The sequence below is a fragment of the Seriola lalandi genome, unplaced genomic scaffold, assembly GCF_002814215.2.
Source record: "Seriola lalandi dorsalis isolate HSWRI2012SDOR001 ecotype SW California unplaced genomic scaffold, Sedor1 jcf7180002054522, whole genome shotgun sequence".
NCBI classification, from domain to species: Eukaryota; Metazoa; Chordata; class Actinopteri; order Carangiformes; family Carangidae; genus Seriola; species Seriola lalandi.
Genome location: NW_019525075.1, coordinates 516,891 through 533,896, shown reverse-complemented (window position 1 = coordinate 533,896; position 17,006 = coordinate 516,891). Strand labels below are relative to the sequence as shown.

The following is a 17,006-nucleotide window of genomic DNA, read 5'->3' as shown; positions in this document are numbered from 1 at the left end:
GTAGTACATCAAGAATTAGCAGCAAATAATGAGGAGTAGCTAAAATGAATTTGGAAATTTGAATAAACTGTGTATTGGTATATATAGATGAGCTGAATTAGGGTTACCATATTTTCAAACCCCCAAACTGGTACGGAGGTTCATGCATGTGTACATTAGCGTGCTTATGCGTGCAACATAGGTGGGGGACAATTATTTCAGCGTACCTACCGAGCACAACTTTCAATCACCATGGAGACCATAAACACACCATTTTTGTTGCTAGGTATTTCACGAAGGAAAGAGTGAACCACCTGGTGCTCTTTAAAGACTTAAGTTTTTACCTGCAAGCCATCAGCCCCCTGGACTGCTGACATTTCCACTTGCTCACACACCATTCACACATACGCAGCATAGCATACACATACCATGATGATTTGGACCCTTAAGAAAAACTAATGTTAACACATAAGACACACAACTGTTATCCCAACAGTATTCAATGTTAGCAGTGTTATGTTAGCTACACATTAGCCCCAGACTGCTAGTACAATGACAAGCATAGTTAGCAATAAGATGATCACAGAAAAACTGAACTACAAAATCACAACTCAGTCAACAAAAAGACCATCTACAGGTGATGTGACCACAAGGCATTTGTGGCGCACCTTTAGTTTCAATTAATCAATAAATCATTTTAACACAAACCAACTGTGAACACAGTGAACCTGGGGCCCTTTGGGGCTCATGAGACTCTGGTGCCTCATTGGTAATCCAGTCTTGTGCCCACCACCATCTCTAATCCACAGTAATGAACATGTTCTATCTTGTTTATTTCATCCGTAAAATAACTGTGATGTGGACGTGTTAATTACGGAACTATTCCAGTCTTTATGGTAAGATAACCATTTCTTGGCGGTAGCATCATATTTACCAGACAGAAATGAGAGTGATATCATATCAGTCTTGTGATATAACATTCAGCAAGAAAGCACATATGTGCCTTTCCCAAAATTCACAAAACCCATTCCTGTAAAGTCCTATGAATACTATGAATGAACTACAATGAATGCTGTACAAACTACAAAGCTGTGAGTCTTATGTGATTATAATTTTATGTCTTCAATTTTTTTTTCTTGTTGTTCATCATTGCCATCATTAATATTTGTGTACTAACATACAAAAGCCATTTTACTGTGAAACCTCTTCCTTCCAGCCGGCGGGTCAGTTTGGTGCCGTGTCCAGCTCTTGACAACACCTACTTCTCCTCCACATCCCTGGAGGGTTTCCATACCTCCTACATGGCAGAGGCTAATTGGATGAGTGTGTATAAATGAACACTTTATGACAAAAGGTTCATTAAGCCAATTAAAAGCCTTCACCTCTCCACACCCCCGCCCCACCCTGGAAGTGTTGTCTCCTCTGACAGCCTGCTGTAGGCTCTGCGCCTCACTGCCTGTTGGTAATTATCCCTCTGTGCTCCTGTGCTTTATCACCAGCAGTTGGCCGCCACAGGATGTGCAGAAAAAACGAGGAATCTGAATTTGTTTGCTTGTTGGTGCTGGTGAACATCTCACTACGAACACAGTGGTTGTTTGCTTGGCCACTCGTGCCCGTAGAAGGAGGCACACAATGGGTACAGTTTCAACACACATAATCGTATTATACTGCACACACAGTGTAGGCACAAAACCAAACAACCACATACATCACAGTGACACGTTCTGTATGAACAAGGACAACACTTATTAACACACATCAAATGCAGACGCCACAAACACCTGCTGCCACAGAGACAGATTAAATAAAGTGCACAGTGTCCATTCAAAATATTTTAACCTTAAATCATGCTTCACCCATTTTTTTTATTTTAGCTTTCTTCAAATAGGGGCAATGATAGTTCAGTTGGAAGTAGCGTTTAGGTGGAGGCATAATTGAGAAGAACATTGAGAGACCTGAGGATACAGAGGGAGGAAGGTCACAAACATCTACCAAAATGTATACATGGCTGCGGGCAGCTAACATCATCATTGGCTAATCCTGCTGTGTGTTGTAAATAAAGCTCTTGTTTTGTTTTCCAGTGCTGGTTGATAAGATTAGTGCTTTCACTTTTGTACTCCTGCAGATTAATTTGTTGACAGTGTGCAATTGTCAATGTTCCTTTGTTTGCTTTGGACTGAATTCAGAAACCCATTTTTCTTGTTGACATGTTCAGTAATGAAGTGGTTTTGATGAAATGCTCCAAAGGTTTTTCATCTGATTACATTAATCTGTGAACTGAAACAAAGAGGGCATTTACAGTGCAGCCAAGATGTATTATTATCAAATATCATATTTGAACGTGTTGTCATTGAGATCCGGATCTCGTTATAAATAAACATATAATCTATACATAGACAGACACACATAAATTCACAGGCTTTAAATTTATTATTCGGACAGTGATGTGGTTTTCAGCTGCAACTCTAAAGGAGCGGCTCAACATTTTGAACATTTTGGGCATTTTGGGAAATATACTTATTCTGTTTCTTAGCGAGGCTTTGAAGAGAAGATCAATATCGTTCTCGTGTGTGTGTATTAACTATGCAGCGAGACGTTTTTCCTTCAGTCTCTTTAGTCTGTTCTTCTTCAAGTGCTTAGTTGCATTTAAATGAGCAACATTTCGATTTTTGGCCCATAGACTGTATGAAGATCTTTATCTATAGTATGGCCATTAAAACTCTTGGGTTGGTTTGTCTGTATTTTTAGATGTATTATCCTTCTGCATTCTGGAAAAGGCCCAGACTGTTCAGCAGAGAGTCATCGTTTCTTTTTAAATCTAAATGTGCTGGAGTATAGAACCAAAGCAATGAAAGAGACATCACTGTGCAACTGCAATACTTTGTGGCTGACTGTGTGGCAAAAACATAATGAAGATCAACTACAATACTGTTGCAGCACCTTGTTTAAGATGGTGATGTTTACACAAAGCTGTTCCTTTTTTAATCCTGCAGCTCACTGTGGCATCTTTATTATTTAGAGGCCTTGATCATCTTCGCTGCAGAAAGTTGCTACATGAGAAACTTTGATACCAACAGCACACACATGATATAGCTACACATATATTAACATTAGTCCTTGTGGTTCACACTGTCGCTCCTAGAGTTATAAATTATATATAATCAGTATTTCCTCTGATGTCATTTGGTTGCCATGGAAAATACCTGAAAAATGCAAGATGTCATGGAAACCAATGAGTGTGGGTCTATGAGAAAGTTGTGTCAAAATATACATTCAAGTAATGATCATATTTACTGTGACTTTGACAATAGCAATAAAATCTGTCTGTGACTAAGGTGCTGATGTTCTTAACAGTAAAGTACAAGATCACCATCGAACCACAACACCTGGCCCAACAGTCTGCACACATTTGGTTCACTGTGCTTTAGTGATTGTCAGTTTGTTGTATTTTAACTCAAATATTTGAGCTAAACTTGAATATCCAGCTAGTTGAAAATCATTGTAGTCAGTACTTTACATACATTCTCTTCTTTGACACGTCTACTTTGAATCATTGTCTAATAGACTGTTTTTATAAGCAGCACTCAGGCAGACAGAAGCATCCATTAGAGTCCACTTTGAAACACAACGGTGAAAACCCATATTTTCAATGGAATGAAAATGTGTGGAACTGGTGAGAGAAGCTGGAAGGACTCTTACACTAATGGATTCAATTAGAGTCAGTGAGGTATTTATATTTGGAATTGGATTAGATCAGATGCATTTGTTGCTCACTTGTCTCCTTTGTCACAAAGAAGGTACATATATCAGCTTCAATATGTAGGGATGTTTGTATTTTTAGCTATGCTAGCCGTGCAGATCAATCAGTGTGTCCAGTCCACCATTTTTTTCCAGACTGAAATATCTTAAAAACCATTTAATGGATTGCCATTTTGTGCCACAGCAGTACATCGCTCAGCTTCTGCACCGGTACTCCTGGCTGCCTCTCCAAAGTGGCAACACACTGATCCGAATCTACTGCCGGTAATACTCAGACTATAGATAAGCACCTCACACAACCTCATGTCAAATAACCCAAACTATCACTTTAACTTTTCATGTAGTGCTATCATTATCAGAATGTCACTTTGCCCACTTTGTTTAACATCAGCAAGTTAGCATTGTGACCATGTTAGCATGCTAATTTTAGCATTTAGCTCAAAGCCCAAGTGCAGCCTCACAGAACTGGGAGGAGCTTAGTCTTGTTTTCTGATATTCACTCACCCTAGACTGGAAATATATCCATTTTAATTAAATTAACTTACTACATTACTATTTATTCACAGCTTTGACAGTGGACACATTTTGATGCTGAATATTGGTCTAAATGGCCCCATCTATTCTTATTGTCAACCACTTCATAATGGCGAACAATGTTTATATGTGATCAACCCACTGTGAAACAGTTTTCTTTTTTTAACTAAGAAAAAGAAGATCCAGCTTGTTTCTTCTCCGTCTCCCATAAACGAGCACCGCACAGTCAAGCTCAGCCACATTTCAGCCTCTTCACAACAAACAGTATACATGCAGAGGACTTCAAAGTGTAATGGCACCCTGAGTCACCCAGTGTGCAGACAGCTAATGCGAGTAGCACTGCATGTCTGGATGGTAAATGTTATGCTAGTAGGATTTCTGAATCAGGTGCCCAGTTTTATTGAACTGACCTTGTCTGACTCTGTCGCAAACATCAACTCAGATGAAGCTATGTTGTGTGTGAAGACACATGGCTTGAAACTTTGTTCAAAGACAGACTGCAGAACTAACTTATGGTACGATTGAAAGGTCGCACTCACTAATATCTTACCCCAAGGTCCACCCAGTGGCTGAACCGGATCTTTGTTCTTCAGTTGTTGCTTCCTGTCACCTACTGTTTCCAAGGTCAATAATGAACTTTCAGTCTCAATTTTATGCCAGTTTGGATAAAAACTCATCACAGTGCTCAGAAAAATGAAAATTTGAACCTCTACAATTCCACAATAATTGGTCAAACATCTGCCGAGGAAGATCGTCATTCAGTCAAAAGCTCATCACCGCCAAAGAGTGAGCCTTGTGGTGAGACTGTTTTTGTCAACAGCATGTTGGTTGTTGTTTTACCTGCCCCTTCCCTCCTGCACATTGGCTGTTATATGTTTGTTGTGTAGTATCTAAGTCCACATGCTGTGCCTGTTGTTGACCTATGAATTGTTGACATTTTGTTTTCACCTGTCTGTTTATTTGTCAGAAGGATTATGCAAAAAGAACTGAGCTGATTTGCATCGAACTTGGAGAAGGGATGGGGCATCAGCCAGGGAAGAACCCATTAAATTTTGTTGCAGATCTGGACCTTTGACAGATTCAAATTTGAACTTGTCCAGTACTTTAATGTCATGACCAAATAGCTGTAAAATTAATAATATTCTCCTCAACTTCAGCTGTACTTTGTGTTTTCTGTGAATTAGCAAATGTTGGCATGTTAATACACTGAACTAATATGGTTATTATTACCTGCTAAATATTATCATGTTAGCATTGTCATTGTGAGATTGTTAGCATATTGACATTTGCATTTAGCTTAATTTGCTTCAATAAAATAGTCTGAATAGACTTTTTGACTAAAACTAACTACTGTATATAATTGAAAAATAAGTATGCAAGATTCTGACCATTGTCAGCTTTCTGTATTCAACAGTTTTCACTACCTTGTGCTGTGGTCAAATGTTTTTCTGCATCAAAAAGTTACTTTGATTTGAAACCGAACCCTAACTTTTGGTAAACAGATATTTTAAAGTGCTACCACAAAGTGCTTGATAATCACAGCCTGTGGACTGGTACTGTGACAAGACATATCAACACTGCAGACTCTCTGAACATGATGTATCTGTCAATATGAAGAGTGCTGAACTGATTTAATGGACTGCATGCATCATACGGAAAGATTGGTAATAATCAGGACGAACGATTTCCTATAATTGGCTAATTTACATAGTCGTACTGCACAAATGTGACAGAAGGTAAACAGAGAGGGAGAAGGGTCATCTGTCAGAGACTTTCTCATGATGTTTTGTTTTGAAATTGAGGTCATAATGTCCTTTTAGCTTTTTGAGTAATTTGTCAATTCCTGTCTCGATAGGAAATAGAAAAAGTGGACTAAGGCAGTACTCAACATGTTCTGTCAACACATCAAGCCTTATAGCTGTTCTCCAACAGCCTATTGTGTCCCTGCACCCTGTCACTAAAATCATCTTACTCACTTACTAAAATCTTACTTAAATTTGGCTTGATTTGAATAATATTTGAATATAATCATGGTTAACATATGGCATTTATGTTTGGATTTTTGTCACTTCCTATTTATTTTGTATTGAGTTTCCTTGTGTGTCTTGATGGTTTTACTTCCTGTCTTTGTCCTGTTTCTGTGTTTGGTGATTGTCTGCCCCACCCTAATGTGTTTCACCTGTGTTCAATCACCTTTGCCTCCCTCGTGTCTATTTAGTCTCTGTGCTCCCCTTTGTCTGTGTTGGTTCGTCTTGTGTTACCTTGTGCTTCGGCCTGCTGCTGTATTGTCCTTGGTGTCTGCTGCTATGTTTGTCCACGGAGTTACCAGTTAAGTCCTTGTCATCCTCGTGCTTCTGGTTCCTGTGATCCCCTGTGTTTCCCCGTGTTTCACAAGTGTTTTATAAGTTCTTTTGTTAATAAACATTTTTGCACTCACCCCAATGTGTTGGCTGCATTTGGGTCCAGCCTTACCCCTCAAACGTGACAAATAGAGTGTCTGTACTTACTGAATCATCACCCTGAAATTTTAACTTCGTTCTTCACCTTTGGACTGACTCAACATGTCTTCAGGCCCACCCACAACCAGGGCCATACCCTTGATTTATTTATCACAAAGGGTCCTAGGATGACGTGTGGAGTACCTCAGGATTCAAGTCTTGGACCTCTCCTATTTAATCTCTGTATGCTCCCACTAGGCTAATTTATGCATGAAAACAATATCACATACCACAACTAGGACACTCAATTATACATAGCTCTGTCAACCAGCGTCTTCTACTACTACTACTACTACTGTTGACTCATTGACTATGGACCAAATTAATTAATAAATGTGCCAAATTTTCCTGAAAACCAAGTCAGAAATCTTGGTGTTATTGACTCAGATCTAAATGTTAACACCCACATCAAGTCTATTACAAAATTGGCCTATTATCATCTTAAAAACAAAATACGTATTAGAGGATTCATGTCTAAATCAGATCTAGAAAAACAAATTCACCTTGTCTTTTATCATCACTGAGGCAGCTACAGGTAATTCAGAATACTGCTGCTATAGTTGTCACCAGTTCTCAGATCTCTGCACTGGCTTCCAGTGTCTCAAAGAATTGATTTACAAATGTTGTTACTTGTCGATAAATGACTTAATGGTTTAGGGCCTAAGCACATCTTTGACTTGCTTCAAAACTGGATTAAATTTCCAGAAGATCTTAGATGTGTCCCAATTCTGGCTACCTTTAAAAACAGGCTAAAGACTTTTATGTTCACCTCTGCTTTTAACTGCTGCTAATAATTGCACTCGGCCTATTAAAGGCACTGTGAATTTTTATGTATTTTATTGTTTTTATGCATTTATACTTCTTGATCTTTTTATATTTCAATGCTTTTTTATGTTGTTATGTAAAGCACTTTGAATTGCCTCTGTGTATGAAACGTGCTATAAAAATAAACTTTCCTTGCCTTGCTTCTCATCTTTCAAACCTTCATAAACAGGTCACAACACAAAAGAGACATTCTGGGAAAAAAAGGTCATCTTTTTATTGATGGAAGGTCACTAAACACTAAAATGAAAAGCTGAACAAAAAAAAAAACCTACATTGGCCACTGTAATCTTTTCAATTATTTTAGGTGTGATATGTATTCGCATATAACCTGGAAAGAAATAAACTATTTTTTGTACATTTTTCTCAAATACTAGAACCAACACATATTCATAAATATTAACAAAGGTTTTACAATCAATGGGGGATAAATTATAAAACTGGGGCATAAACAGACAACACAAATAAATACATTTAAATAAAAAATAAACACATTTCAATATGATACCAACAGCACAGGGCATGTAATACCTGCTGCTCATAAAATGTGATTTAAGACTTTCTTCTGAGAAATGAAATCTCAAATCTGAACACTTAATTACAGAGCCAGGACATGCTGATAAAAAGGATGTGCAGTGTGTGTGTGTGTGTGTGTGTGTGTGTGTGTGTGTGTGTGTGTGTGTGTGTGTGTGCGTCGCTGATGAATTTAAATAACCTGAAAGCAAAGAGGCAGTAGAATGAGTTCCTGGTCTGATAATTAAAATCCCTCCTTAATACCTGGCTCCCACTAAACAGCCATTACTTTGTCTTACTGTCAACTTCTGTTGTTTTGATCATGAAAAGTGTGTTTTTATGGCACAATATGATCTAAAAGATCCACTAAAATTAAATGTTTCATGTAGGCCCTCCCCCACACAACACGAGACTGCTAATGATGCTACATCAGATAAACCTGTTTCAAACCTGTTCCATTTAATCCACCTCACAGACAATATTAAAGTCCTCATACGCTGCTTTGTATCAAACATTTACATCATCCACCCTGTTTTTCAGAGTGTTTGAACGTCCCAGGAAAATGAGCCCCAAATACTGGATCAAGTTAAACTCAAAGCAGATCACCAAATATGATGTTTGCAATTATGTTTTGACTTCTTGCTAGACTTCTAATGCGTAACCACAAATAACGTCACAGCAATAAATTTCAGAGAATATGCCACATGTAACTATGTCAATATATCTGGGTCACAAAAATATCAGTTTTATGCACAAAGTCTAATTGAATTCTGCCACCATAAACCAGTTTGTGACTCAAATTATAACTTCATCAAAATGACAATTCTTTGAGTGTTATTTGTGTGACAGCCTACACTTATTTTCCATAAAGATTTAAGTGGTTCTTTTCTCTCTGGACTGTCCCAGGATGCATTTTGTTCTCTCAGATAAAATGAGTGCACAATATGTTTTGGAAACTTTGTGATTTTTCAATGTGGGGTTAACGTACAAAGACATCACTCTATTAATCACAGAAAATTAGCCAGTTTCTACTCCAAAGCCAAATAAGGTGGAAATTGCTACAATGAACTTAAGTACAATCTTATTTTTTGTACTTGTAACAAATCACAATATGAAATGTGCGGGGGTAGATAAAATAAAAGCCATATTTCTGTATACAATCCAATTCAGCAAAACCACAATACTTGGTCTTGAAGAAATAGTTCAACATTTTGGAAAACAGAATTATTCGCTTTCTTTCTGAGAGGTAAATGAGAAGATTGATACCACTCTCACTGATGTATAAAGCTAGAGACAAGAGGCAATTAGCTTAGCTAAGTACAAAAACTAGAAACAAGGGGGAACTGCTAGCTTGGATATGTCTTAAGCTGATAAAATCCACCTACCAGCACCACTACAGCTCACTGATGAACACGTTATATCTTGTTTGTTTAATCTGAACAAAACCAAGGTGTTAAAATGGAGTCCTGTCATTTGCCAGCCAGAGACAGCACAGACTCCAGGAAGTGACTGGTCCTGGCTGAGAAATAGTCCTGTACATGACCACCCATAAAACAACAACTTGTTGTTGCTACATTTCTGTTTACGTAGTGATTAAACAAAGGAAACATAAGGTACATGTTAAATAGTGATCTTAAGAGGTGCTGGTAGTCAAATTTTTAACTTTGGTCAGCGTCAGGCTAGCTGTTTTCACCTATTTCCAGTCTTTATGCTAAGCTAAGCTAACTGTCTGCCGGTTGTAGACTCTCACCAAGCAAATAAGAGTGATTTCCCAAAATATTAATCTATTCCTTAACAGGCTACCATCTATTTGATATGACATTTCTCTGACAAACAAAAACTCATCTCCGGCTTTAGATTCATTATAGGACTATTGTATAGAATTGCATCATATTCTATGATTCTCCTGATAATTTCGCTACCCCTTGTTCCTCTCTGGTTGATATCACACTGATCTAACTTTCTGATCAATCCTGATTGTTATCCTGCAACCCTCTGCGCCTCCTGTTCTGTTTCGATCAGACCCAGGCATGAACGCTGCTCACCCAGTCTAGCAGCCGCCCTCGGTACCAAGCACGTGAGATCGGCTGAATGAGAAGCAGGAGTCGAAACCTTCGGAGAAGCCCGCAGAAGATTGCGGCCGCCACAACCACAAGTGGCGACATCATCACAAAGCCCAGGATAATGAGGGCGGAGCAGCTGTTGTCGTCAAGGTAACGGCAGATAGCGGATGGGGCATCAAGGACCTACAAGGACAAACACAGAGGTGATCACAATAAGACGTAATGAATGTTTTAGCTTCAGCAGGAGCTGTTTCTCTTCTGTCACAGGTAGAATTCTTCGCTGGCTAAGTATGATTAGTATGTGCATGTGTGTGTTTGCATATGCTCAGGGTACAGATGTGGGAATGTGTGGGTAGTGGGGTGTGACAGAGTTTCTCCCAGTCTCCCTCTACAGTTCAGATAAGAAGTGGCTCAGGGCTGTCACTAACCCTCTGAGCTGTCAATCACCTGAGACGGGGGAGGGCAGGAGAAAGAGAGAAGAAAAGATTAAAAAAAAGAGGCGGGAAGAGAAAAAAACAATGAATGGATAACGAGAGAAAGTGCAAGGGGTGAGATCATATTTTTTTGTGTAATGATTTCCTCTTGTGAGCCCTAGCAACAGTAGTGTTTAACACACACACACACACACACACACACAGACACACACACACACAGACACACACACACACACATACACATACACACACACACACACACACACACACACACACACACGCACACACACACACACAACTCTGTCAAGTGCACACTGTGCTCTTACTAAGTGCATTTTGCTCCTTGTCGTGCTGTCAGTGTGTCTGTGCACAGTTGGTGCCGGCAACAAATCAGACAGTCTTCACTTCTCAGTTGGTCCCTCTCTCCATGTTCAGTCTGTCGCCACAATAAGAGGAACTCCCTGATGGACATTGTCTGCAATTGTTTGCTCTGAACTGACACGCGCTCTGCCCTAATCATGATTATAGTCTCGTTGCACCCTCGCGCATGTTCTTAATTTGTCTGTTTTGTTCTGTCACGTTATGACCTGTCAGGTGAACCAAGGACACGGCTATAGATCTTCACAGCGTGATTTGACATGACATCTACACTCCCCACCTTTTACTGATGATCTCTCTGCCTCCCACAAAAGACAGCTGTACATGTCTCTTCACCTCATTACAGGGAACACTGTCTGACAAGCTTCAACATTTCAGTTTAGTCGTCATCTTCTTGGATGGGCTTGCTGCTCATAATAAAAGGTAATAAGCACAAACGTGAAGAATAATCCTGAACAACTTTGAGTAGAAGGTGTCAGGTACAGGCGTAGGAATTACGCTGCCAAGAACACTTTCCCTCAAGGCTGTGACTGTCTGAAATTATCTTCACATTCTCCACAAATAACATGGGCTTCCTTGCCTAGACTTTCCTCACTGTAAATGGTTTGTTATCATACTGTCATGTTGGGGCAGAGGCATAACCTCCCAAACCTGCACTGACTGATTTTGGGGCGACTCCGGGGCACCGAAAACAAACACAACACAACACTGACATCACCTTTTAAATGGTAAATGTTAGCAAGCAATTGTCCACTGAGAGAGATAAAGATGGAGATCACATGCAATAATGGTTCCTTCCAGCACTCAAATGGGGGATTGAACAATTTGAAGCAATGTTTTAAAACCTCACCTGAATGCACGTACTATAAGTTGTTGTGTTTTAAAAAAAAAATATTTTTTTAATGCATTTTTGCCTTTGCCTACTGACAGATATGACAAAGGACATGTGGAAATGTCCTGAGCTGGAATTGAACTGGGGACGTAGAAGTTACATGCTACACATCTTTGACCACTAGGCCTAGATTACAAAGCTTTCAAGGAATTGTCCATCATAGTGATTAGTAGTTCACAGATTATTAATATTTTTTAAATACATGAAATTTTGTTGCTACAGTAGTACAGTCATTCACACACTGATGTCTGGATGTTTGCAATCAACAAATCAGGACATCGTAGGGATTTACACAGAAATAGTTGTTCCTCTGAGTTCAGTCTGCTTATGGTTTGATTTGCATGATGACAACTTGTCCACTGACAATCTCCAGGTGTCCCAAATCCTTATCCCATTATTTTGCATTGGAATAAGACTGCACTCTGGGAACCATCGTGATACCTGCCACTAGTAATCTTGTGTCTGATATTATACTTCTACCTAAACTCAGTATCCTCTGACTAATCATCCAGAGGCAGGATTAGCTCAGATTCAACTTTACAGCCTGAATTTTGGATCACTTCAGTGGATCAGCCGTCAACCAGAATAACAGTAGACGTTTCCTCTTAGCCTGTCCTTGCTACAAAGGGAATAAACAACAGAGAAATATCTGCTGACAACTCACCCTTGAATGGCAGAGGAAACCGGCATAGAGCAGCACCATCGCAGGCAGCAGCACCACAGAGAAGACCACAGCCAGGAGCAGAGCGCTCGCTAAGACGATGCACAGGTTCCAGAGGATGAGAGCCGCCCCGCAGGCCACGCAGCCACACCTGCCCCTGCGGCTGCCCCATGCACTGCCGCCACTGTGGGCCACGGGAGGGGGCAGCATCTTCACCCCCTCCCCGACCCAGAATTCCTCCTCTTTCTCCTCCTCCCCTGAACCGCCATCGTCCAGATCCACGTCCATACCACACATCTTGGAAAAAGAGAGAGGGATGTATTTAGGAAAGGTTTAAAGCAGACTCTGGGTGACTTCTGTTCAGACTCAGACTGCTGATTTATTGAGTTAATTTAATGAATAAATGATATACATATAACATGGGTGAGGTGCAGAGTGACGCTTGTGCTGCCTGTGTTAAAGACCCACTCTGTGTGTCTTTAACAAGCTTTCAAAATATTACTGTACCTACTTAGATTGTGTATATATTGAAAATATGCATTAAACTGATGGTAAATACAGCTCTTGAAAAATATTTGCATCTTTAATCAGACCATTTCATAGTTTATCAACACTTTTAGACTGACTCACACTCAGACACAACAGTTTTGGGACTTTCCCCTGCAGATTGGATGCTGTTTGCTTCAGTTGCATCTAATTTTTGCATGTATGCTGAATTTTAAAACCTTAATAAAGAACAGTGACATAACAATGCCCCACATGCTGCCCTCTTCTTCTTTCCACCCAGGAAGCCAATATCTCATTAGACTATGTAAATGAGGGACCTATAGCCTGCTTTGACTTTACACACACACTTCAGCTGTCTTCCCATCGATTTCATCCATCAGGGCTTTGTCACTAAAGCTCGTACTGTATGTCAATATGATCCGTTTTAAACGGAATCTGACCGGAACCTTTTAACCTGAGCGACTTGAGCTGCTGAGCTGCACACCAGAGCTGGTCAGCATCAGCATCATTATTGGACTGGACACATGTTCTAGTCCTTTCACAGCAGTTTCATCTCATCTGTATCATGATCCCGTTGCTCTTTGTGAGATCCCTTGTTCTTTTAGCTTTGGTGGCTAAACTAATGTGTATGTTGTGTTTATTTTAGACTTGGCTACTCTGCTTTTTCTGTCTGTAAACTGTTAAACGAAGCTGTCATGAGCAATTACTGCATGCAAACAGTGTAGTCGCCTCGTGTAATCAATAACAGCGCATCTTGAAACAACAAGCTTTAAATTTCGTTGCCTACCTTCCAGGTACAAATCCCGTTAATTCCTTGGGTGTGTTTGTTGAATTCGTCTCCCAGTGATCGACCTGGAGCGCTTATAGTTTCTGTACAAAATTAAATAAAGACTTTCAGTGGCAGGTTATTTTTTATAAACAGCAGCAGAGAAGAGCACCTGTGAGTTGAACCCTGCGCTGCTGAGGTGATGCTGCTGTGAGGAGCCTCTGTGAGTCTGTGGGAGCGACCGACTCCAGACCGCGCGCAGAACCGTTAAGTGCGCGCTCACGCGGCCGCACAACAGTTCAATTTCCTGCGTAAACAAACAAACAAACAAACAAACAATAAAGGGCGTTATATTAAATGAAAAATATTTTTGTTTCAAATTTTTTAACAGAACACACACGAACACCCCCCCCCCCCCCCCCCCCCTACAGGAACAAAGCAAAAATTAACAACAAAATAATGTGGAAAAATACATAGCCTAAATAACCAAATTAATGTGTGGGGTGTATTAGGCCTACACGTTCCTGTGAAATGTTGTGAGCTATCATTACCCTGCTGTGTTATATCTGGCTGTGTGAGTCTGTTGAGCCCCGTGCCAGGTGACACCATTCTTTAACCCTGACCTAATGCACTGTGTAATGTAAAATGAGCTGCATGCGAGTCCTTCTCTCAGACAAGCAAACAGCAGATACTTGGCAGCTTGACCTGCCAGTAGAATATGAGAGAGCAGCACACATGGATTACTGACATTTAGAAGTACATTGTATAGCTGCTATATTAAATTGAAAATATAAACACCAACAAACCAAGGTGATTTTCCACAACCTGGCAACCAAAACATTTTTCTTATAATGCTCTAGTAACTGATAGATAAAGTATTAGTTAATGCCATTCAGTAAGCCACTAGTTACAAATTACATTAAATTAAAAAGAGCTGTGCCTTGTTAGGAAATGGTACTGCTATTTCTGTAAGCTTTATTTGATACACTATGTAATATGTAACACTAATGCTGTCACACTTAATTATTATAAAGGCTCCTTGTAGCCTAGGCTTGTTCATCATGTTACATGACCTTTTTCTAAGGTTTACATGGGTAAAAATATGTCAGGTTTGTCAGATAATCAGATAAACTTCCAGTGAAATTAGATTAGGATGCACTTCAATTCATAGAGGTCACATGCTGTAAAGAGTGGACACTCTCCCAGTCAGTTACACAGTTAAAATTATATCAGAATCGCCCAGTAAACCTAAATCTGCATCAGAAAACAGTTATTGTGAGGAAAGAAATTAGGCGTGTTTTGAACCAGGTGAAAGATGCCAAGCTCAAGAACAGAACATGGTCAAAGTTTAAAGGGGAAAAATTGCTTGACAAATACATGACAATACACTGTGATGTGTTCAGAAATGTCCCTCTGAGTTTCTCACTCTGCCGTCTGCCTCTCGCTAACCTCAGAGCATTGTCAGATGTGTGGCTGTGAGATAAGGGGATGATCGATTTGTTTTGCAGCACAGACAGACAGTCAACCTTTCGCTGTTCAAATTTAATTACACAGAACAAGAGAAAAAAGATGGGAGGATACGAGGCTGAGCTGACGAGAAATGGAAGGAAAGATATTGTCTGGATGTACAGATACAGATGAGGGAATGATTCATGGAGGGGATGAGAGACGCTGTAGAGAGTCTGAGGGGGAAGATGTTTGGTTTGTTGTCTGGTTTTGAGAAGTTGAGATGGAAGTTACGAGGTGTACAACAAATATAATCTTTGCAGATCCTGTGACATCTACTGACATCTGCTGGACCGTCTGTGAACTCAGTCACTTCTTCAGTAATGTTCTCCAGCATTTCTTTTTTTTGAGTGCAATTGATTTGGTTTGTGTGAAGTTCAGTTTACTTAACCCAGCAGTGCATGAACTTAACATCTTCCTTTTGTTTCCTTGTAGGAACATCAATCTTTGTGTGTCCACCTATGATTCTGTCACACAGCCTCGTGCCACATATGAGATCGCTCACCATCCATTTACTGAACAGCATTCTGCAGGTTGCCATGGTAATTCATCTTAGTTCAGTGCCACTTCAAGTCAACAAGTAGCACATGACCGCCAACTATGAACCTATGAATCTATCTATCTATCTATCTATCTATGTATCTATCTATCTATCTATCTATCTATCTATCTATCTATCTATCTATCTACCTATCTATCTATCTATCTATCTATCGATCGATCTATCTATCTATCGTTCATAAGCATTTAACTTTGCAGTCTGAGTGGGATTTGTTGGATATTACATAATTTAGAGATAATAAGGTCATTTCAACAGCCCTGTCCTTGGCACATTTTGCAACATTGAGTAATTAATGTGATTAAATGAATGTTATTAATGTTCATTATTTATTATGTGTTACTATCATGTCACCTTCCACAATATAATTATTACTGTAAGGTCCAAATTGTGAAACATGTAGTATTATAAATATTATCCTGTAAGATAGATGTGTATGCAAATTTACTGTTTCTAGTTTTACCTTTTCATACATGCAATATATTCTCCCCCGTTTTTACCTTTTAAGTGTAATCTAGAGTTAGGTGATCTCAATGTCTGTCTTTGAGACCTTTATTTTATCATTTTATTATTATTATTTTCAATATTATATTTGCATTTCTCTTTGTCTTTATTATTTGCTTCTCTGTAAAGCATTTTGTATCTTTGCTAAGAAGGGCACTATACAAATAAGCTTTATTAATTATTAATATGTTATTAATATATTGTTATTGCATTCACTGCAAGTTAAACTATACCCTTACTCAAAACTGGATAATTATGTAACACTTTTTTTCCAAGTTCCTTGGTAGAAAAAGCTTTTCTACGTTACATTAGGTTCAGCTTTATTGTCACTGTGCAGAGTGCAGATACAAAGGCAATGAAAAGCACTTAGCCTGTAACCAGAAGTGCAAAAGAACAGTATAAATACAGGTAAGTGCAGACATAAGTAAGTAGGCCAACTACAACATAAGTGATGCTATATTCTACAGTCCTTGATAATGCATCTCTACCTGCCCTGACAGCATTTATGGTAGTGGTGTGCAATTGGGCACTGGTGATCGCTATACCACACTAGGATGCAGTTGGTGCATTTGCTCTAAGTGGCACCGTGGTAAAAGGCCACCAGTATTCTGGGACATAAGTGAGCTTTCTT

The 17,006-nt window shown here is 39.4% G+C and overlaps 1 protein-coding gene across 1 annotated transcript; it reads right to left on the bottom strand.

The window, feature by feature from the left end:
• Positions 1-7,784: 7,784 nt before the first annotated feature.
• Positions 7,785-14,104, bottom strand: tmem88bl (transmembrane protein 88b-like). Its single transcript, XM_023414224.2, has 3 exons — positions 13,828-14,104; positions 12,537-12,830; positions 7,785-10,351 (listed from the first exon to the last, which is right to left on the bottom strand). Exons 2-3 carry the CDS (start codon positions 12,828-12,830, stop codon positions 10,124-10,126), a joined length of 522 nt encoding a protein of 173 aa, XP_023269992.1. The 5' UTR covers positions 13,828-14,104; the 3' UTR covers positions 7,785-10,123.
• Positions 14,105-17,006: the final 2,902 nt, after the last annotated feature.

Excerpts from the sequence above, each read along its gene's own strand:
- tmem88bl (XM_023414224.2), bottom strand. The coding sequence starts at position 12,830 with ATGTGTGGTATGGACGTGGATCTGGACGATGGCGGTTCAGGGGAGGAG. Across the intron at positions 10,352-12,536 it reads GTTTCCTCTGCCATTCAAGG|GTCCTTGATGCCCCATCCGC; the intron begins GTGAGTTGTCAG and ends TTGTCCTTGTAG.